Here is a 23,326-nt window from a genome sequence, read left to right on the forward strand (position 1 = left end):
GCGTACATTGATGTTAAAATGTATACAGGTTGGCAGGACGGTCTGAAATGTTTTGCTCGGTCTTTCGCTGTACGTTTTGTTGGTAAATGAGTCACACACACGTCTCGTCTTCATATCACAAACAAGGAAATGATCAACCCGTTCTCACTCCCGATTGGTCATTGGCTCTCAGAGTGCACGTGGGACTGTTGGGATTGGTTGAAGTCGCGGGAAACTTCAGGTCATTGGTCAAAGTTGCGGTGATGGGTCAAAATTGCGAGTCGTACCAAATTCACGGTGATTGGTTGAATTGGTAAATTCTGTCTAATGATACACTTTGTGTTTTTGTGTGTAAGTAAATTTGGTGCATCTGGTCTTTAAAGGTGCCCTGCCACACAAAACCGTTTGTACTTGTATTTTTTGAAATATGTTAGGTCCATATGTGTTTGTGTTATGTCGTGAATGTGAAAATGAACTGCTACCTCCTCTGTCAGCTCTAGTCACTGAAAAGAAATAAGCGGAGAAATCAGGCCAATTACAAAAGCTGGTCAGTCTGACGTGGTGTTGCCTGAGCTCATTACTATTCATGATCTCACCCAGTTGCGTTGGGTAAAGGATGCTGATAGCCAGGCTCTCATTGGCTAGCTGTTAGCCAATCAGAGTCAAGCAGCTTAGCTCGTTGAATATTAATGAGAACTGGCACAAATCGAGCTGAGTCTTCCTGCAGGCTTTCTATACCACACTAGAATGGCTTGAAACAAGGTAACCAAGGCATTTATTCCACAAAAAATGTTCATGAAAAAAATGTTCAGAATTCATGGTAGAACTTCAGACATTACCACAAAGTAATGAAATACGCGTGGCAGGGCACCTTTAATGGCAAGTTTACTAAAAAGATATTTTTATCACATAATATATGATTGTTAAGCTTAATAATATTTTATGTCATTTTGGATCTGTCTTTTAGTTGGCCCACCATACTGTCTTCACTTGAGAGTTAAGTTTTACTCCTCAGAACCGAACAACCTGCATGAGGAGCTTACCAGGTGAGTGAAGCCACAAACATTTCAACTTTTTAGCATGCTTTCTCTCAAGCTCCCATTTGAAAAGCTTAGTTAAATGGGTCTTTTTAGGTTGTTTATTTTGTAAATCTGTAAGTCTCATATACCTCTAATTTAAGTGTTACAGCAAGTACTTTTTGGGATATTTATCCATTGATTCAAAAACTAAATTTGTCATTTGCCTCGGTGTTCCATGAGGCCGGTTGACGTGGATGGTTGTTTCTGTATCATATCCCATACAACTGACAAATTTGGTCACATTTCATCACTATATTTAACTGTATTGTTTTTTTTTTTCTTTCCAGATACCTATTTGTGTTACAGTTAAAGCAAGACATCCTCAGTGGCAAGTAAGTCATTTCCTGCATTGTAACTTATAACTGCCAGCCACCTTAATGAAGTACTATGAAGAATTGTTTTATCATGGTGTCATGGTACACCAAATAAATGTTCAGTGAGAAAGACAGACAGAGAGATAACTTGCCATAACATTAAACAGACCTGGCGGTAGCATGTCAGTTGCATATTTTGGCAGTTAAAATGTTAGTTGTTGCCAATTATCTAAATTGTAGAAGCCTTTCAAAACAAACAAGCATGATCTACACTGCTAGAAAATCCCTGAAAATGGTCCTTATGATACAATATAAACAACACTTATCCACCCTATTATCCTCAGAAAATTAGATGTTTGACTCTGTAGTTCATGGTACCTGCTCCCATCTTTGTTCAACGTATTCAGAGTGGTTATCAGTCTAATTGTTCAGAACTTGCCACAGGGTGAAAAAACACAAATCCACTCATTGCTGGCCCAAGTAAACATTTTACCGGCCTCTTAAACGTAGTTATTGATTAGAACTGCATTTGTTATAACCCAGTACCCCAGCCGTCCTGTCATTTATCCTATAATTTCGCACAACTAACTTTTGAATCACTTGACCAAGACAATATACTGTATTGCCTTTCCTTATCAGTTGTTATCCCTTTAAACATGAGTTGTGTTGGTAGTCACAGGCATGTTACTATAAGAGGCTTACCGGATTACATGTTCGAAAACAGAATAGCATTATTAACTGTAATCAGTAAATGGACTGGGAATATAAGTATGTTTTTACTACCAAAAAAATAAAAGGAAGTGGTAGAGACAAGTAGGCCTCCGTGTTCATTAGCTTTATTGATACTACTGTGGCTGACTCTTACCATGTCTGTATTTTCAGGCTAGAATGTCCATTTGACACAGCGGTGGAGTTGGCTGCCTTTTCGATACAGGGTAAGCACAGCAGGTATCCAGGATTCTCTCCAACACTGTGTTTGGTAATTGGGATCACTTCTGTAATAGCTGCCATTATTTTGTGTGTTACAGTGCACACTCCTTTTGAGAGTTGAGATAAATACTGTGTTCGCTGCACAGAGCTCCAAAAGGCCTGTATTGCAAAACGTATAGCATGCTCCTATACCAGTTAGTGTGGTGTGAGTCAGACAAGCATTTGTCAGTTTTAGGTTGGAGCATGGCTCACTCATATGCCAAAAAGGCTGGTGATTTTAAATATGCAGTGTCTAAGAGCTACTTTCTGTTTATCCACATAGCTTGAATCTGTTATAACCCTCCCACATGCCCAACAGACATTTCTCCCAACCCCTAAACTTACTTTGTAACTGTTGAACCCATAAAGTAATGTCCCCACATCTTTCTTGAGCTGTGTCTGAACAAGGTTCTCACCAGAGCCATGTACTCACAAGCCCAGCTCCAGGAGTAGACCCTTGTGTCTCTGCTCCACAAGAGTTTTCCTTGATCTTTTCAAACCAGTCCAGTCTGTCTTTGTGAATCATCATCTTCTGTGACTGGCTCCTGGCACCAAAGCTGCCATGGGCTCTGACGCACATCAACCCCTCCGCTACAATAAGACTGCAAAACAAAGAGAAGTGTAGCTTTGGGTAACAGCAGACAGACATGTGGCTGAGTAATGCTTTTCCCATTCTACATAAAGGGGGGGAAAACTCTGAATGTCAGAAGAACTTTTTGTGAGCCGTTGCTCTTTTGCTATAAAGAGCGAGTCCATTATTGTTATTAATATTTAGGTTATTATATCATTCTGTAGCTTGCCATTAGCGTTCCTTATGTATTCAAATTTAAACATTTACATTTTGGTCGAAGTAAGTATTTTTTTATATTAGTATTATTATTTTTTATTTAAGCAGAAGAAAATGCTGTTTTCCGAAGCCCTTCAAAACAGTAATTTCAGCTCGCAGAACATGGGAGCTGCTGCTCTAAAGTTAGCACTGCCTAACACATCGTCCACAGCAGTAATGTTACATTGCTTAGCTTATGTGCCATTATTTCCAAACTTGGCACAGCTAACATTAACTCAGCTGGTGTTAGCGTTCACATTATTCATAACCTTATTGATGAGTTTACTGTGGTAAGCCACAACACTGCTTTTTGCTACGGCTGAGTGGGAGTTTCCATTTAAAAAAATCCAAAAAAGAACGCAGATGGACTCAGCCTTTAAGAGGCGCCAGCTGAGGTGGTGTTGGCAACTGCTACAGATTCCAACAGCAGAGGCTGAAGGATGTTGTTGGGGAAAGATATATTTGGGGTTCTCTTCCTGCCTATTGTCACTTCAACCTAGACTAGAAAATGAACAGCTAATTGGCTTAAATCTCCCAAACTTTAAGTGCAAATATGTTTTAATTATCCTGAATCCAAGGGCAATAGCATTTTTTATCTTACCGCTTTGGCTAAAAAATGAAATGGAGAAAATTCATTTAAATTATTTTATGAAATTTCTCTTACTACTGTACCTCCCCACCTCTATTCGTTTAGTAGTACTGTCAGTCAAAGGTCTGTGTAACAGCAGAAATATTATCTTCTTTTTCCTGGCAATATTTGCTTATCAAACTTTCAGTCAAAAAGTTTAGAGTAGGAAAGCTTGGTGTCCATTTCAGAATAATTGATGTTTCCATACCTACATACAGTACATTTAAAAATGCACTAGGAGAAGAAATGTATTGGGTTTTCTTTTTTACCAGATGCTGAATGGTAAAGAGCCAATACATACATATGAACTACACATATTTATTGTTTCTCATGGTTAGAAATGCACAGTTAACTGCAAGAGCAATATAAAGAGTGCTGCTTCAGAGGAACAAAGTTTCAAACATTTATGGAATGGGATTGCGTGTACACACACACACACACACACACACACACACACACACAGTCACTGTGGGGTAAATGCCAGCTCATTAGTGCTCCATCCTCTTTGGAGGCCCCCTAATCCAGCACCCCTTCTGTCTTCTCTCTTTTCTTCGGTTGAGCTTCCTCCCTTTATTTTCATTTATTCTGAATTATGTTTTGGACCACTGACAATTGCCGGGATAGGGACAGGATAAAATTATCTTTTCTCTCCTCCTCTATATCCCGAGGCTATGCTCATTGCTGGACTAGTTAAACAGTGAGGTCCTGTAGCTACCCAAAGACTGCAAAATAGAACCAAGTTTCAGTCTGCCCTATTTCTCTACACCACAGTACCAAAAATAATGTTTTTCTCAGTTTCCACTTTGTCGTCTTTCCATTAGGGTTACTTGCTGCCACAGTATCAGGCACTCTTCCTGGTGTCCTGGTGAGCCTGTGTTGCTTAGAGTGTGAAATTATAAGTATGCGTGTCTGTGTGTTTTCAGCTGAACTAGGTGATTGTGACCCATTAGAGCATAATCTGGAACTGGTATCAGAATTTCGCTTCGCCCCCAACCAGACAGAGGACATGGAGCTAGCGATATACAACACATGGAAGGAATGCAGGTACGCATTTGACTATAACTAAACTACTACACATATGTCCAGTCAGTTAAACTTATTATCAATGAGGAGGAATACATTTAGAAATTGGCCACAGATAGCAGATATCTTATGCTAATAAATGGATGTGCTTCATTCTGTCATCTGTATGTCGTGTGGGCTTGGGTTGGGGCAGTTACCAGCAACACTGCATAAGTACTTTTTACTTTTTTTCATCCTTTCAGCTTGGAGCTGCCGTTAGTTTTTTGATCATGCAAACATTTCTTTCTGTTTAGTTTCTCCTCCTTCTTTCTTTCCATCTTCTCCTTCAGAGGTCAGATGCCATCCCAAGCTGAAATTAATTACCTGAATAAAGCCAAGTGGCTAGAAATGTATGGGGTGGACATGCATATGGTCAAGGTAACTGACACACACTCTTTCTCACTAGCACGTACCAATCGGAAATGTCCATGAAAGTGGGAGTGAAATGAATATGCATAAAAACATAAATATGTGAAAGGGTCAATATGTTGTCTCTTTTTTTCATATGTGCCCTGCAGGCAAGAGATGGTAATGAGTACAGTCTGGGTTTGACACCCACTGGAGTTTTAGTGTTTGAAGGAGAAACCAAGATAGGGCTCTTCTTCTGGTATGTTTGGTTATATTCTAATTTACTGAAATATTAACTTAAATGCTTTATAGAAACAGCTTTTGAGTTTTCATCATTCCTTCTTGTGTGTGTGTGTTTCATTTTTCTTCTTCTTTTTTTTACTGTTGTAGGCCCAAGATCACTTGTCTGGATTTCAAGAAGAGCAAACTGACGCTTGTGGTAGTGGAGGATGATGATCAGGTGAACATGAGCACACTCACTCAGATACTTGCCGTGGAATGTTGAAAATGCAGAACATGCATTCTGTCTCCTATAATAATAATAATCCCTTTTGATAACAGTATATTGATGACCCAATCTCAATGCTCCCTACATACAGTACCTATTGAATGTACTGTGCTTAACACACTGTTGCAAGTAGGAGCATAAAAATGAAAACCACACCAAAGTGTATAACCAATTCAATGCAGATAATTATGGATGGTATCATTAGCACGTTATGCATGTGTTGGCTTGTGAATGACTCTGAAAGAGTACCTACTGTTACCGTCTTATGTAATTATATAGCTTTTGTTAGTTGATTGTGTAGTAAGCTGTTCATGTCTGTCATTCACAACCAACATAAGCATGTAAACGTAAACATCTAATCACAGTACTGCAGTGAATGACTTCAGCTGCCGTCCTCTGTGAAGTGTAAAACATTTGATACTTAAAAACTATAAATTGTAAAAAAAATAAATAAAATAAAAATAAAAAATAAACTGACCCAATCGCATACGCTCATACAAAAAAGGAAACAATTAAACAATGTTGCCATTTGCTGACATGACGGAGAAAAAAAATATTTACAAAGCATGCACGACATTTTTTTAAAATCCGAAATGTACAAATAAGGAATATTCCTCTTAAAACTTTTGTTTCAAGTAGTGCCTGACACCTAAAAGAGGCTGGTTCCAAATCAAAATGAAACTAGGCTTAGCATTGTACTACCCAGAGGCCAGTGTATATGAAAGAGAAGGAGAGTCTGTTTATGTCCATCCTGGAGGTCTGTGAGTGAGGTTAATAAAGAAGCCTGCCCCCTCTGGTATTTCTGGTATGCACTATTCTCCTACACACAAACATGCGCACACAGTTCTTGCCTCCCAACTCTGTCCTAAACATTTATATGCTGTATGCTAGTCTTTTCACCACAGGAATTTACTTAAATTCTCTATCAAGATGCTTGTTTGTCATACACACACACACACACACACACACACACACACACACAGCAGGAGCATCGGTGATGACACCAAAAGAGAGAAGGCTGGCTGGCGTGTCTGCCCTCTAACTGTGGATTGAGGAAGCTAAACAGTCACATCCAATTGTTTCTAAATGTTTAGGAACAGGTGGCTATTTGGAATGTCACTCTAACATTGCACAGTTTGTCTGTGAGCTTGTGTGTGCTTCTGTCTCTCTGTTTGGGCAATAAATATGTTGTCATTACTATTAGAGGTCTTTTGCTTTCTAGTTCAACATGGTGGTTGGGTCCTACTTACAATAAATTGCTACAGGTCTCAGGTCTGTGCAAAATTTTGATTAGACTTAAAAGGGCATGGGAGGACCTAGGATTGGTGTGGTAATATGAGCAACACGCGGTACACTGTCAGTTAAGCAGTGAGACAATGCCAAATAATACAGACGTAACTGTGGCTCTGTTACTTGAACAGCCTTCTGACCTGGAGGCAGCCATGCTTAACATTTTGAAGGGCTTACATATTTTGCCTCTCTTTTACTTGTTCCACTGCCACAGAGAAATCTACTTGTTACAAGCAAGTATCCCTTCACTCCTATAATGCTGAAGTCAACTGGGCATTAGGTGTTTAAATGTGCCGGTTTATATTTAAAGGTTATGTCTGTGTCATGTGTACTGCATTGTTACTGTGAGATAGTTAGGGGTCCTTTTTGGGCAGAATGTAGATTTGATACCTCAGCGAGAAATCAGATATACTGAGGGAGCACCTGTACACCGTAGTGAAGCCATTCATTCTTCACATATTAGTCTCCTTCCACAAGCAGGAGCTAGCACATGGGCTTTGTTTTACCCAAACTATGTTGGCTAGGACAGAAGGAATTTCAAATGACTTTTTAAGTGTTGAATTTGATGTTGTATAACTGGTGGCTGACACTGTGCCATGGTTGCATGTTCCATTCGGACTGTATCTGTATCTCCCAAATCTAACCATACACCAATCCTCCCCCAGGGCAAAGAACAGGAGCACACCTTTGTCTTCAGGATGGACCACCCCAAGGCCTGTAAGCACCTCTGGAAGTGTGCTGTGGAACACCATGCTTTCTTTAGGCTTAGAGGGCCGGTACATAAGAACTCTGCACGCTCTGGATTCATACGTATGGGATCACGCTTCAGATACAGGTAACAGACAGATGTTCTGGCAGGTCAAAGGGTTAAAGATGCTTTTAGGGCTGACTTAAACGCTTTGACCGTTGCCATGGTAATCACCCTCCAAATCAGTATTTGAATACTTTATTTTTGTTGTTGTTTTTTAAGTTATTACATATGCATTACCCAAAAAATCGCACATGCAAATAAGGATTAATGAGGAAGAATATAGTATTCCAACATTATTCATTATGCATCAACATTAATTATTGGTAGTTATTATTCTCAGACGGATTTGTTGTGTGTGTGTCAGGTGTGGCGCTATTGTGGGTACCAAAACAGAGCGGAGGAGATGGATAGACAGACACCAATAACATGTCAGCTAGTTCAGTTTGTTGCATGCGTGCTTTTCGTGGTTGCTAAAGTTTTTTTTTTAACTAAATCTAAATATTTAGGCTCTGCTACGTTCCTATGTGAGTGCTCTGATTAAAGGGAAACGTTTCTACCTCTGGCTGTTTCACTGCAGCGTGGACAGTACATGCAGATGAACGATGCCCCTCCAAGCCGCCAGCGCCTGTAGCTCCTTGATCGTCCACCGGCACAATTTCGCCGGATGATGCGAGGCACGTCTGTGTCATTTCATTACCCTCCACCTGTCGTTCGAATAATTCTCACAGAAGCTTCCAAGCCCCAGAAATGGTATTCGGGACAGCCCTAGATGCTTTTGAATTAGGCACCTTTTTTTTCTTGGCGCCGTGAGTTGCTACACAAGAGTTGCAATATCCTTTTGTATCAAATACACAGCAATACTAAGCCCATGGCAACAGTAACAATACACATTTTTGTTTGGAATGAACTTTCTTTAATGTGTAGTCTTGCAGAACAGCCTTTTGAATGTATCAAAACATCTGGTGTGGTCAGCATGAGCATTCCCGTGTGCTGTGGGCTGCACATCCAAAGCACTAGTGACTTCTAGCTGACAGAGAAATGCAGTTGAGATTAGTATGGGGAACAAATGCAGCTGGGCTTGCTTTAAAAGAAGACTTGGGGGGATGGGGAAATGCTGTTGAGTTAAGTGACACAAATTTAGAGAGCCATGTGTTTGTTTCTGTACTGCCATGTGTTTGAACATACCAACAGAGATAATCCGCACAGTATCATTATCTGTACATACCAAAAAAAAGTGTGTACACACAAATACTTGGTGCAAGATAGGCACTCAATGTCAACATGCCGCATTAGCCAGCTGGTTTCGTCCTGTGTGTGTTTAAACATTACCCAGTTGGATAAGCATTGGCAGTAATGTTTGTTTTACACAGAGGTTACAGGGTTTGTTGTTAATAGAAGGTTATCGCTTGGATGGGTCCAGAGTTCAGCAGGGGTCACGGCTGTGCCTTTTTGTATTTTGGACAATTCGATTTACCCAAAATCATTAGGAAAAGGTGTCTTGTATTTAATGGTTTGGCCTGCATTGATCAGGGTTAACATTAGTGTATAACCCTGGGAACAAACAGATGTCCTTGCAAGTTTAACATACATTTTTGTGTTTGTGTTGACTAGTGGAAAGACAGAGTATCAGACAACCAAGGCCAATAAGGCAAGGCGGTCATCTTCCTTTGAGAGAAGGCCCAGTCGACGTTACTCCAGACGAACCATGCTGAACCGAGGTGAGGACAACACTTACACAGTCACACAACTGCAAAGCCCATGTGAAAATACAGCATATATATAATCTATCAAAATGCAAGGGCATAAATACATACTAAACACGGTCTATTGTTTGTGTTTTTACAGGAACATACCATCCCCAGGAGTGAGTACACTGATCCTCTCCTTGTACAGCTTTAATTTAGGGTGATCACATCCACATCAGTTGAATTGTGTAGAAATTATATCTAATTTTATTCATTAATTGTCATAGCACTGCTGCTGTGTAATACTGTTACCTTGTGTCATTTGCGATAAATAACAGCAATGGAAAGGCTTGCACTGGAAATTGCTTAGCTATTTGTCATGTGTATGTATCTACAGTTATCAAGTACTGTTCATTCAGTTCCACCAAAGGGCCTTGCCTTGTACACGATTTCAGTGGCAAGCTATCATGGGACCAGTTGACTTAAAGCCGTGTGATGATTAACGTTCCTATGACTTTTCATCACAACTGACAGACCTACACTGTGACAGTTCAGGTCCTTTTGAGGCAACAAAGCATTTTCAATATTTAAAGCTGTGTTGAAAGGACGTAGCATTGCTGCCTTATAACGATGGGGATTTGCAAATTGGCTAATGGACAACCTGGTAGACTTTAACTTAAAAAAGAGCATAATGAAAAAAAAAAAAGTATTGTAATGAATTTGACCAAACACTGAAAATCAGTTAAATTATTTACAGTATAAATCTTTATACAATATTAAGAATTCTTTAAAGATGTTTGCTATTTGTTCTTTAAATACAATATCTATGTCTTTCTTTGCTTAGTGTTCTTTCCTCAGGCAATGGAGTCAGCTCTAGCAAAGGCAACAAGGTGAGGAGCAAAACTGCTGTGGATTTTAAATTTACCTCCATTATACAGGATAACAAAACGGAGAATAGCAACACACTTAGAAAGGTTTTGAACTCAGAAATGAGACCCAAAGCATTGAGTAAGACTATAGGGAAGGGTACAAGACCGGTAATAGTAATGTAGATGTTTTCACATTGAACAACATTCTCAACACCTTCCAGTCTCATTCTTCTTTGTGTCCATCTCTGCACCACTTCCATCCCTACCCTCTAATTTATATTTTCTCTTCCTTTGGGCATTAAGGCTTCTCCCAGTAGAGGTGCCTGGTCAGCTGTGCCTGTGGTCAGCCCAGTAGCTGCTTCTGCCTGTGCGCCGATGGAAATCGAGGCTCTACCCAGGAGTCCTGGAGGAGAAAAGAGGAGGTTGGTACCTGAGTTTTCAGTCAGTTCTTTTGAACGTTTGCCTATTTTATTTTTTAACCTCCACTTTCACCCAGTGTTTGTTTAAATACGCTCCAGCGTGTTGCAATCCTGAAGAGGATAAGCCTTATAGAGAATGGATAGTTTGGGGCGGGCCGAAGTGGATAGCTAGGTGTGTGCTTCATGGTCTAATGCCATGAGAGTGGCTTAACATGGCTTATCCACTGAACCTGTGTTGCTGTGACCAGGGAAGGCAGGAAAGGAGGAGGGTGGAAGGCAGAAAGAGTTTTTAAGTGTGCCTGCATGTCCCTTCCATGCTTTACATGTACTATTTTTGCGAGTGTGCGTGCAATAAGGGTTATGTCCTTGTAACATGTACGCGGAAGTGTTCTCAGTAACACAATGGTTGGAAGGAGGTAGTTACTTGTGTGTCTGCATGCATTTGTTTGTCTTAGAAGAGTGCAGAACATAGCAGAAGACTGTAATGCAGAAGTGCAACATTCAGGCAGGTGGCAGATTCAAGCTCAAGAAAGATGGACTCAGACTGAGAGTGAATAGCCAACAGACAGGCAGTGAATAGATGAAGAGGTAGACATACTCTGTAAGGATTTCTCCAGTCTTGCCTTTAATTTGATGTACATAAACTGTCCTAGTACTCGGCTGACTTCTTCTCAAAACCACACGTAAAGGTACTGACGCACCACGAACATGGTCGGCCGTCGGTCCAAGTTGGGCTCATAGTAAGCATCCGGCCCCCTGGTTTTTGTGGTGTGTCCTACACAGGCCACTAGAGGAATCACTCTCATTGGCTGTTAAGCTTGAGCAAATTATTGCACAAGAAGAAAAATGGAAATGAGGAGAGCAACAAATCACTGAAATCAAGAGGGCACCCATCGGAGGCTCTTCTCATCTTCATCTTCAAATTCATCTCATCTGGTCAATCCTATACATGATAGGGCTGTCTAAACTGGCCAAAAATGATTTTGACTATTAAAAAAATCTATTTTTTTGCACATTATTTCCATAAGAGGACAAATGTACTAGCTAGCTAGCAGCTAGCCATCTTGCGGCGTCTGCTGGCTTCCTGGCGGGGAGTGAGGCAGAGGGACCTTGTCCTGATTCAAAACACTGTTTTCTTGTGTTTATCATAGAAATGGTTTGTATATCCGGTTTTCCTTTTTTAATAATGAATAGATTACTGCTGCTGGCTAGCATGAAGAATCATTTCCTCTCATGCAGCCGCAGAACGTTATGTTGGTCTTTGCCGTGTGTTCAAGTGCAACTTTTTGGCCGAGACACAGGTGGCGTGAGGCCACGCCACAGTCGGTCTTCGTCGCCACTAGTTCTTTGCCGTTTGCCTAGTGTGTCAGCACCTTTTAATACCTTTTTTTTTTTTTTTTTGTAGTTTTCTCTTACATAGCTCATGTTTCCTCTGTTATGCTGTATTTCTGGCTCTCTCATTCTTCAGTCAGAGTTGCTGCCTCTGAGCAGTGTGTATACATATACTATAAATCTTTTTTTGTTTTTCTTTCGGATAAACCTGCTATTCGTGGATGTGTTTTCATGTGTTGTGTAATGCTTGTTTGTGTGAATGAACAAGCAAATGTACATACAAATATGTATACACCCTCTTCTGTTATAAACCTGCAATGTTCCCCTGTGTGTTCCAGTATTAACATGTACTGAGGACAAATTGGTCTTGTCTGGAGGCAGGCCAGGTAGGTACGATGAAACACTTCACCTTGCCATTGCTCTGGCTTTAACCAATCAATCGCTGTGCAGTGGTGGGCTTTCTGATTTTGGCTTTGGAGAAGGGTTTTCTTGCTATGGAATTGTCTCCTGAGATTTGCTGTCTGTCTACTTTTGATCAGCATGACATGCCAACCTAATCGGTGCAGGAAATGAATTGATGATTTTTGGTGCTGTGCTGGTATCTAGTTTTTGGCATCATGAATCAGTGATGATTAGCTTTGGATCTGTTCTGTTCAAGACTTTGGTGTAGATGTCTTCTAATGTCACGCTGTGCATCCTGTGAATCACCTACTCATCTTTAAATCCTTATTTATCTTCTAAACTGTAAACTTGTTCACAAGATATTCTAACAATAATAATATAATATTTGAGGATGAGTGGAAGTTTGTTTGCCAATCAGCTTATGGCCAAAATAATTAGTGATGCTAAGGACTTAAAAAGGATTTCAGGTTTTTAGAAGTGAGACGGTAAGAAAACAATACTTGCCTACATTTCTTTCCCCCCGCTGTAAAGTAGGTGCTTTTACTTCCTGATCAGACTACTCTGGCTTCTGGTGAACAAAGCTCATTCAGATTTACAGCTCGGGCTGATCCTGCTTCTAGTAAAGTACATTTCTGGTCAGTTGTACTAAGAGGATTGCCTATCATTCATGCAGGGGCCCTTTTTTCTTCATTTATTACCTTGAAAAACAGGATGCATAGACACCACCTCGGATAGGGCCTAGGGCTGGGTGACATGGCCAAAATCTTCTATCCCAATATAGATCATTCATATTTCAATAATGATAACGAAATGGCATGTTTTCTGCTAATTCATTAAATAAATAAATAAATAGTCCATATACAATTACTATTAACTATTTTAATATATTCCTGTGTGAATTAAATACTTGACTGAATGAAAAGTACAGAGTATTTTCTTATTTTATTAAGAACTTCACTGTTCAAAATGAACATAACGTGGAGGGATCTGAATATTAAGTGTTGTCCAAATGACGTAAAATGTTGCCGTAATGCAGTTCGGCCAATGGTTTTGCGCCATCGCAATAGAAACGATATCGAAAATGATATACAACAGGCATTTTGATATTGTTTTGACGATTTATACGGTCATATTGCCCAGCCCTAGGGCCAGAGCATAGACCGAGTGATGACCTGTCAAACTATGCTGTATCCTCCTCTCAAACTTTTTTTGCAATGTCCTTTAGAACGCACTCGATTCATTTTGTGGAAAGCTTGGGCTTCTGATAATTTACTTCCCATTTAGTCAGTTTTAAGTGTGTTTAAACAAGATTACGTTTCCCAGTAGAACTACTGTTTTGTTTCGAGAATACCTACCAGGGCCATGCCCACATTGCACTGTGGTAGCTCAGTATTATTATCGTGGCCATGTTTTAAAGCCTTCAGAAACGTATCCAATGATTAAAAAATATGTTTTACCAACACCGACTCGAGCCCCAGAAGTTCTTGTGTATTTTATCAGCACAAGCTATCATACTGAAATGACCTGAGTTCTTGCTGCTGTTGTGCTGTCAAGCCATGGCAACAGTTTACAGCGGACTCATTGGACAGGAGGAGGATTCTTTGGAAGAGACTATACCACTAATACTTCAGACTAATCCTTGGTGATCTTCCCTTTCTCCTCCCTCTTTGTTCTGCCTTGCTTTTAGTTCAATGTTATTTTGCATGGAGAACTAAAACCTCACTTCTTCTCCTGATACAGTGAGCAGTCAAACTCCTCTATCTCTCTGCCTGTCATTCTCCAACTTTACTAAGCACAGAAGGAAATATAAAAATATGCTTAAGCCTATTGCTCATACATGCTAACTTGTGATATGATGCCCTAATGCTGATAATATAATCCAAATTTTATATATATATATATCCCTGACCGTAATGGCGGATCATTCAGAGTGCACTACATTTCTTTACTAAGTGGAAACAGTTAACCAATAATTCTGAGTTCTGAACCAAAGTGAAACGTTAACCAATACTAATTGAACAATTGTAATTGGAAGTTTTTTTGTTTTTTTTAAACGTTCACTTTGAGGAATCAGCAAACATCTGCATTCTCTCTGTTTTAAGATGTCATACTGCTGTGTCTGTATCTGTAAATGCTGTGTCTGTATCTGTTGCCTTCTCTCTGATCCTTTCCTTTCTTTCCTGTAAGCTACTCCACTTCTTCATTCTTTTCTCTATTCCATTATCAGAAGTGAAAGTAGATAACTCTTAGATTATTAATGCCATTGGAATAAATTCATCACATTTTATTCTCCATTGCTAACAAGAGAGTATATGGAAAATAGTTAAGGTCATAAGTTCATCTGCTGTAACTCTAGTCAAAGATCATCAAGCTAGTCACTGTTTTACAGCAGCAATGGGAAACTGTATGCTCCCTTGCCTCTGGTGCTCCCAGTGGAGCTGTCATCATGAATTACAGCTTCCAGCTCAGGGCCTCCAGCACTGAATATATAAACGCAGATTTGACATAGGCCATCAGACCTCAGTCGCTGGAGGTGCAAAGCCAGGTCACTGTTGCTCCAGAGACCTCCAGTCAACTTCACTTAACTCAAGTGTACATGTCACAACACTTGTCACAGCACACGTAAATGCACACTAGTGTACAGTGTAGGAGAAGCAATGTACCATTGGTTGCATGGTTTATTCAGTATCCTGGCACTGCCAGGCTTATCACAACCTTGAATGCCTTATTTATTTATTCATGTTGTTTAAGTCCATTAAAATTACATTTTAATCATTTCTCCTTGCCAAGCCTCTTTAAAAAAAAAAGAAAAAAAGCATTTCCTATGACAACATTTCTTAGTTTGACTGCAGAAATTAAATCCTCAAGGAACCCTGTTTTTCATACATACAAGCTTTTTCTCTCTGAAACATGTCAGCTGTCCCAATTTTCTTTCGCTTCTACCCTCTTGCTATTTTCTTTATACCTTATATCTGTGTTATCTCTCTCCCTTATTCATTTGCATACAATCACCCTCTCCTCTTTGCTGTTTTCATTCAATGCTTCCCGTCCTCTCCCCCGCCAGTCACGCTTTTGGTTTACCTACACTCTCACTCACCCTCCATCTCTTTACATCCCCCTCCTGTTTGTCCCCTTCCCCTTGTCTTTTTCCTCCACCCTGTTCTCCTCAGGTCTCCTCTTCCCTCCACCCTTACTGCTTCATGTCATATCAAAGCTCCCCCAAAGAAGTTGGACAGATCCGATCAACTGACAACGGTCTCACCCTCTGCACTGACATGAGTTGGACAGCACACTAATAAATGGGAATGGCTCAGCAGTGACATAAAGCACTTCTGGTATTTGTGGAAGTGACTGTTCCACATGGAAGGACACATTTGGTGTGAATGCCTTTTTATTAACTGAAACATTCCTCAACTCAAACCGCTCAAAGTAGCACATATTCTGTCTTGTAACACCCCTCACAGACTGATACCCCTCACACTTGATACTGCCCTTTTCTGTCATGTTTCAGTCAATCCCTGCATTTCCTTCCATTTCTCCTTGACCCTTGCTCCAAATCTAAAAGTTATCCTACATTTCCCCTCTTTTCTCTCCCATTTTCTCCATTTTATTACCTTCTAAACTTTCTTTGTCTCTCTCATTGTGTCTCTCCACTCTCCTTTCTTTCCCCTGTCCTTCACTCTTAACCTCATGGTGAAACTGGCTGGCTGGGCTGAGACGGTATCAGTGGCTTAATAATTCAACTCCACTCTCGACTGTGCAAGGAAACGGGTCACGTTGTTCCTGGAAGGATAGTCCTCTTCAAATCCCATTGTCATTCTCTCAAAATTGTTTAAAAGTTTAGTGTTTTCATAATATTTTAAACACTATCGCTGTATTAATTAGTTCCATAAAATGATTTTTATATAATAATATTTTCTCTATTTTGTATTTAATCTGTGCACATTTAATGGATCTGCTGCTCTGTTTTAAAAGGTAGTTGGATAAGAAGGTCAATATGTCATAATTAGTTAAGGTTAATAGTATCTTTCTTGTCTGTAAAAATGTGTCTGAGAGGTTTTTAGCCTAGTTTAGCACAACAAAGGAGCAGGAGAAACGAGTTACTTTCGCTCTGTCAAATTGTGCATTCCAAAAAGAAAATCTGAATCTGTTGTATTTCCACAGTTTCTGGTGTTGAACACATTTTAGAAATGCTGGAAGACACATTTTTTGTCTTTTGTTGGAAGTTATTTGTTTGTCCCTGCTTCCAGTGTTAAGCCAGCCTAAACATATCCTGGACTTTACTTAAAAATAGGCCTGCACGATTCGGGGAAAAATATGAATCACGATTTTTTTTAGCTTAGAATTGACATCCCGATTCTCTGCCACGATTTTTTTCTCACAAAGTGTAATGTTTATTTCACACATGAACCATGACAAAACAAATTGGCAGTACCAAACAGATTTTCTGTTGGCACCTATAGCATATTGCGCATCACCACAAGCCTGTAAACATAGAGGCTTCAATGAATAAAGAAAATAAAGTACATACTGGTCATTTAAGTACAGTAGGTTCCCAAAAATAGTGACATATAACACATTGAACCAAAGATGGCCCTGATACAGGCTCTATCTGAACTCCTTGAACATGTCAATCAACAAGCTTCAGTCTCTAGAGAAATGGAGTTTGTAAATTGCCAATTTAAGTACAGTATCAAAAACAGAATGATTTCTTAGCACACTCTTTAACTGCTTCCCTTTCATGTCTTCAGCTGTCCTATCAAAATAAAGGCCGAAAATGACAAAGAAAATAAATAAATCCTAGTCATTTAAAAATTAAATCGCGGACGGGTGAATCGAGATCGCGATTTTATAACGATTAATCGTGCAGGCCTACTTAAAAAATAAATTAACACTGACCTTCTCATCAACTTCTGGCGAAAAATCCATCAATCCATTCATAATTTCATTAAAATATCCAAAAGTGAATCACAATCGAACGGAAATTGTTTATCTGTTTATTTTTTGAACACAACTGCAGTGGTATAGGGTTATTATGAAATGACTCCACCACCACCATGGTAATGATGGGCTTGGCTGATTACATAAAGAGCAATGTGTAGAAGTTGATAATCACTGAATGCTTACCTACACCTTAAGGCCCGGACACACAGAGCCGATAATCCGCCGTTGGACAGTCTGGCGAGGTCAGTGACTCGAGTCTGTTCGGTGTGTTCCGTGCCGTCGTCCGTCCGAGGGGCCGTCGGCCTTCATTTTGGCTGATTTGACATGTATAATCGGCGGCGGGCACTGCCGGCAGTCAGACTCAAATGACCCATCTGATTGGTAGAGTGCTAACCAGGAAACGGGGAGCGGAATGAGCGTGACTAGAGTTTCTCAAAATCTGACGAAAATCTTTTAAACTGACCTTTGTTAATTTGAAATGAAGACAGATTCAGCAACTGCATGGCCTATCTCTCGCTTAAAATGTTTTCAGAAACACGTTTCGGTGAACTATTTTAGTAAAATATGAGATCGTATTCCGAACGAGCCGCCATGACAGTCTGTCTTTGAATTTCCGAAGAAACAAGACCACGTGACGCGTTCGTCCAATCAGCTGCTGGTTTTCATTTTTGGGCGACAATACAGATTAGCGCCGCCTGCTGTTATGGAGACGCATTACGTCTCGTCGCTTTGGTGTGTTCCGAGGCACTTTTTTTGACCAATTTGGGGAGACTGATCAGTCCAACTGCCTTTTCTGCCGACGTTTGGCTCTGTGTGTCTGGGCCTTTAACTACACCGCTGTATAACAACACAGTTCAACCAATGAAGATGTTTGAAGATGATTTCATAATATTATTGCTTAGTTGAATGTTTACAACATAACTTTGACCAAAGGATGTATATCTTTCTGAACTGTATGTTTAAAATCATTTCAGAAAATAAAGACAGGATTGCTCTTGATACATGTAGCTGTATGTGTGTTTGATCGCTTTGCTACTTTTATCACACTACAGTATACACACTGTTAGAGAAACCTTGCCAGGCTGTTGGGCTCTTGGTCAGTATGGAAAATCTGATATTGTGTATCTTTTTTGCTATCAACCAAGTTGTACCTTTGCTGTCGAACACATAATAAATACCACTTAAAAATGCTAGCCCCACGTTAGAGGGTTGGTAAATTGTTGCTGTTAACTATGAAGCACAGTAACAAAGGAAATATAGACACCAGGCTACTTATAGGATTGAACATGACAAGATAATGGCTGCTACTTCAATGCTTTGAACCTTTTGGGGTAGATGGGAAAATCTCCCAATGAAGTCTCAACTTTGCATGTGGTGCATTTCAGTGTAAATACATTAAACAGTGCATTGTGTTTATTAACCACACAAGTTTCCTTCATGGATTACTTAACATATGGGAATGTTCATATACATTTGGTTTGTGCGTCCCCAGGCAAAGCATTGTACTTTTCTTTACATCTTTGTGTGTGATGTGCTTTAGCTCCTGTTCTCTGCAGGCGGCATGTAGTAATATATACTTCTCATGTTTCACTGTGTCTTCAGGCTACAGAAATATGAGGTTATAATTACAGGGCTGCTGGAAGAGCTTCTACCAAAATCCATGTATCAAATGTTTTGCTTCAGGTCGTTTCAAATTCTAAGAATATTACACCACATTTATTGTCCAACAAAAGTTATTGCATGCTTTGAAAACTTATTTCCTTGGACTGAATCCTGCTTCTTTACCTCTTGAGAAGACCTTTTCAGCAATGTTATTTTTTAAGAGCTTTCCTCTATTGGACACAGGTCCCATATATTTGTGGTAGAAAGAACAGGTAGTGTCTTTCTACTTTCTTGTATTCCTGATAACAAAGTATTTTTTTTTTAAGTTGTTTTTTTTAAAATTCTAAATATGGTGGACTATTATTTCCAAACCCACCGGAGCACCTATGAACCTACATGATTTGCTTTGGCCAGAGACTTCCAGATATTTTTCCACAGTGGCCTAAATGGACCATTATATCATAATTCATGTTTTTATTTGATTTATTGTAATTTTTCTTGATGGGAAGTTATTCTAAAATATCCTCTGATATATCATCATGGGCCAGTTGACCTCTTTGTGGAGTCCATTCATGCCTAATGTATGCTGCAGGTAAGTTGTACAGCTGTATAATTCAGACTTATTTTGTTGTAGTTTTGGTTTAACACTTGCATTATCTCCTCCATTGTTTCTGTTTGTGTTGATATTTAAACATGATTATTTGTAAACTCCCATCTTGAGCTGCTGCTTCTTTCATACCCCCCTCCTCCTGTTTTCTGTCTCTAGTCTGCCCACGGTTGCTGACCTGATGGAGACGTGCATTGATGATGTCCTCAGGGCCCCTGTCGTTCCCACAGTGGCAGCTACAGACGAGGCTGGACCAAGCAATGCCTTTGCTACCCCCAGTGTCACCGGGGAAGATGTTCTCGGCCTCGCTGGTGAGACTACAGAAAACCTAGTGTACCACAAAGTAAATTCAGAGTGACAGTTAAAATGTTTATGGGAAAAATCTTTAAAATAAGCCACTGTAAGCCAGACACTGGCACTACCATTCACACTCACTCCCATCTTATTCACATCTCGTACATTTACTTTGCTTCTGCTCACATTTTTATGTTAGTTCCGACATTAACGTTACGTCTGTGTGTAAACCCCAGAGCTGATGATGTCAATGATAAGTAAACGAGAGAGAACTTCTAGAGGAGTATACTGAAAAAAGGGTGGCATGATAAATAAATAAGAATTTTCTTACTATATTCTTTAAAAGAAATGTGTAATGTTCTTGTTTTACTGTGCATGCACTGAAAGATTACAATGCTGTTGTGTATTCAAGTTTAACGTTGTGTCTCTCCAGAAGCAGCAGCTCGTCTGAAGCAGCTGGAGTTAGAGAGCAGTCCACTTCTTGGTACTCCAAAAAATAACATCAATGTCAATATGGTAATGAATAATCAGGTGGGTATTTGTTCATATAGTATTTTTGTTAATTTTCTGCTTTAATCCCAGGACCCAAAAACACTAATGAAAACTTGTTGTCGCCTTCTAGATAAAGACATGTTGTATTTGGTCCAAGCCCCAGTAGAGAGAAATTACAGTAGGGATAGAATAGCATATTATTATTATTATTATTATGTTATTATTATAACGATATTGTTCTCTCTTCTTTTTGCATGGGATGTGTATGCCCCACCCGACCCTGCTCCAACAGGAAGATGTTGTGAAGCTCACAGAGAAGTTTGGTCTGAGCAGTACAGGCAGTAGTCCAGTTGTCACTCCACTGTGCACCCCAGAGGATCTGAAGAGTAACATCCTGAAAGCACAAGCTGAGGCTGCTGCCCTCAAGGTGAGGAACGGACCCCACCAAACTGGATGCAATGTATTGTGTAGTGATCACAGATTTGAAAGGTGTAAAAGGCCAATGAACATGTTTAGAACTGTGTCAAGGCAGCTTTTTATTTTTTTTATTTGATTTTATTTAACAAATCTCTATTTCTAAAGAATTATATATACAATAATATTTTTGGGGGGTAATTTTTTGCCAATATTATAGAGTTGTAAGCAGAGAGATGTCAGGAAATCAGAGGGGAGAGTGATAGGAAATAATGTGCAACAAAGGTCCCCAGCCGGACTCGAACCAGTGGAACTATGTTCATGATCTGCGCTGTTAACCCCTTAGCTTATAACTCAAATTCAATTATCATATCAACTTAAATAATTAGCAGAACGCTTTAGAAAATGACTTCCAGACAGTGGAAATGTGTGTGGACAGTGAAACTGAAATGAGGAAAATTACCAATTTACCAATAATTCATCCTGCCATTTATATTGAGCACTGTCAAAATAGTTAAATAATTCACTATTATCTCACTACTTCACATACTTTAAGGTGCACCTACACATACAGAACATACGCAGGCACACTAATGACTTACAATATACGCCACAGTTTATCTCTGACTGCCCGTTTCTTTTGTTTTGTGCCCTTCCCTTTCTCTCTCCTTCTCCACATGTCTCTTAACAAACACACACACACACACACACACACACACACACACACACACACACACTTTACCCTGTCATCATCACTCCCTTTGCTCCCACACACATCTGTCTTTGTACCCATCCCTTTCTTTCTCTCTCTCTCTCTCTCTCTCTCTCTCTCTCTCTCTCTCTCTCTCTCTCTCTCTCTCTGTTCCTGTGTAGGGATCTTTGGAGGAACACGTCGTAATTGTTGGAGATAAGAATTGTAACCTGCAGGAAGCCTCTGCCAGGTATGACCACACTGGAATAACTCATTTTTAAAAGTATGTCTTTAAAAGTCTGTAGATATAAAATTATAATTAATACATTAATTAGATAATTAGATAATTAGTTAATTAAAAAAAGTCATATTTCTTAAATTACACTTCCAAGTGTTAGAAATGATAAAGGAAAACAATAGATGTGTTTCTGCTAAGGCTCCCAAAATGTATTGGTTTATTTTCTTTTTTCAGCAGCATCCTGCATTTTGAAAATCTCTTCTCCTTTTAAAATAGTCAGTAGAGTACAGTCGGTCAGTACAGAGCAACCATGGACAGGAGAAAAGCCATTCATTCATGCTCCATTGTCTTGAAATTGGGTCTTTTCCCTTCTCCTCCTCCATCTTTCTGAGTCGTGCCAACTGTCAACACATTGTCTCAGCCAATCTCAGCACTCCCTGCTGCAAGAGCTGATTACCAACTTGAATATTCATGAGGATTATTAGCGTGGCTCAAAACATTACATCACCTGCAGCTCATTCTTACAAGCAAAGCTCCACAGATTGTCAAGCAAATCCGCTGTTGCTGTCTTGCGTCATTGGCTCGCGATGATAGAGGAGGAATGAGCCACATTAGATTGCTTTTTATTTGTTAAAATCTATTTCAAATGTTATCTTTTCCCCAATGTCTTCCTTCCCTGTACCCTATTCAAATCTGGATTCATATTGAATTTCTGTATTATTGTGAGGACATTTTACTCAGTGTAAAAGGATCGATTTGATCCCATTTCTTTCTTTTCTTCAAATATTTTATGCAGAAATTGCGTATTTAGTAGACAGACAAAATCACTGGCACAAAACAAGAACACTAGGGCTGTGTATTGGCAAGAATCTGCCGATCACAATACATGGGTCACGATTCAATATGTTGCAATATATTTTGATACTGTGCGTAAGGCGATATATTGGGATTTTTTTTAAGTATAATTTTAGAAAAACTAATATTTAAAAAAAGACGTGCATAAAAGTCAAAGAAGTTTAGTTTATCAAATCAAACTGCCAGTCTGGGATTGTGCTTCACAGGTTCTTAGTGAGCTAATTTTTGTATGCTAAAGTAGGCCAAAGTTCAGCCATAGCTACATTGTTAGCTTCTAGCAAAAAGTCAGGCCCTGCTAGGCACTGTTAGGCATGGACGCTAGTGGTGTGTCTCAGCATAGCCATCTAGCGGTAGGGGGTTTAAACACAACATAAACATGAACCACTGTCTTACATGAATATTTTTGCACGTAAACTAAAAACTATCGCGATACTCAAGTGTATAGATTTTTTGTCTTCCATCCCTAACATGCACTGTCTGTTTCCAGGTTGAAGGTGCGCACCGGGCGAATGGGCAGTAACTCGTCTCTGTCCGTCAGCGGTCGCTCTGACATCCAAGACTCCCGGGACCTGCTCAAGCCAGCCTCACTGGTCTCATCAGCAGGGGCCAGGTCAGTCTGTGTCTGTATGTACGGAATGTTTTACTTTGTATGTGCAAAGTAAAAACTGCACACTACCAGGATAATTCTGCATGCATTCATTGTTCCCACTGTAGCTGAAGAAAACGAA

At 39.7% G+C, this 23,326-nt stretch overlaps 1 protein-coding gene across 3 annotated transcripts in view; it reads left to right on the forward strand.

Annotated features, from left to right (window-relative positions):
- Nucleotides 1–23,326, forward strand: part of epb41l5 (erythrocyte membrane protein band 4.1 like 5) — a 41,493-nt gene that overhangs the window by 11,946 nt on the left and 6,221 nt on the right. For 2 of the 3 annotated variants that reach the window (XM_078263285.1, XM_078263287.1), the window contains exons 5-21: nucleotides 947–1,025; nucleotides 1,346–1,390; nucleotides 2,255–2,307; nucleotides 4,719–4,839; nucleotides 5,148–5,235; nucleotides 5,376–5,464; nucleotides 5,596–5,665; nucleotides 7,669–7,838; nucleotides 9,366–9,472; nucleotides 9,600–9,618; nucleotides 10,284–10,329; nucleotides 10,612–10,730; nucleotides 19,774–19,925; nucleotides 20,342–20,439; nucleotides 20,693–20,827; nucleotides 21,688–21,755; nucleotides 23,086–23,208. In XM_078263285.1, the coding sequence (XP_078119411.1) occupies nucleotides 947–1,025; nucleotides 1,346–1,390; nucleotides 2,255–2,307; nucleotides 4,719–4,839; nucleotides 5,148–5,235; nucleotides 5,376–5,464; nucleotides 5,596–5,665; nucleotides 7,669–7,838; nucleotides 9,366–9,472; nucleotides 9,600–9,618; nucleotides 10,284–10,329; nucleotides 10,612–10,730; nucleotides 19,774–19,925; nucleotides 20,342–20,439; nucleotides 20,693–20,827; nucleotides 21,688–21,755; nucleotides 23,086–23,208 (1,582 nt within the window). The remainder of the gene's footprint in view (nucleotides 1–946; nucleotides 1,026–1,345; nucleotides 1,391–2,254; nucleotides 2,308–4,718; nucleotides 4,840–5,147; nucleotides 5,236–5,375; nucleotides 5,465–5,595; nucleotides 5,666–7,668; nucleotides 7,839–9,365; nucleotides 9,473–9,599; nucleotides 9,619–10,283; nucleotides 10,330–10,611; nucleotides 10,731–19,773; nucleotides 19,926–20,341; nucleotides 20,440–20,692; nucleotides 20,828–21,687; nucleotides 21,756–23,085; nucleotides 23,209–23,326) is intronic. The other variant, XM_078263286.1, reaches the window with a different exon arrangement.

Source organism: Sander vitreus, chromosome 11, assembly GCF_031162955.1.
Source record: "Sander vitreus isolate 19-12246 chromosome 11, sanVit1, whole genome shotgun sequence".
Lineage (NCBI taxonomy): Eukaryota > Metazoa > Chordata > Actinopteri > Perciformes > Percidae > Sander > Sander vitreus.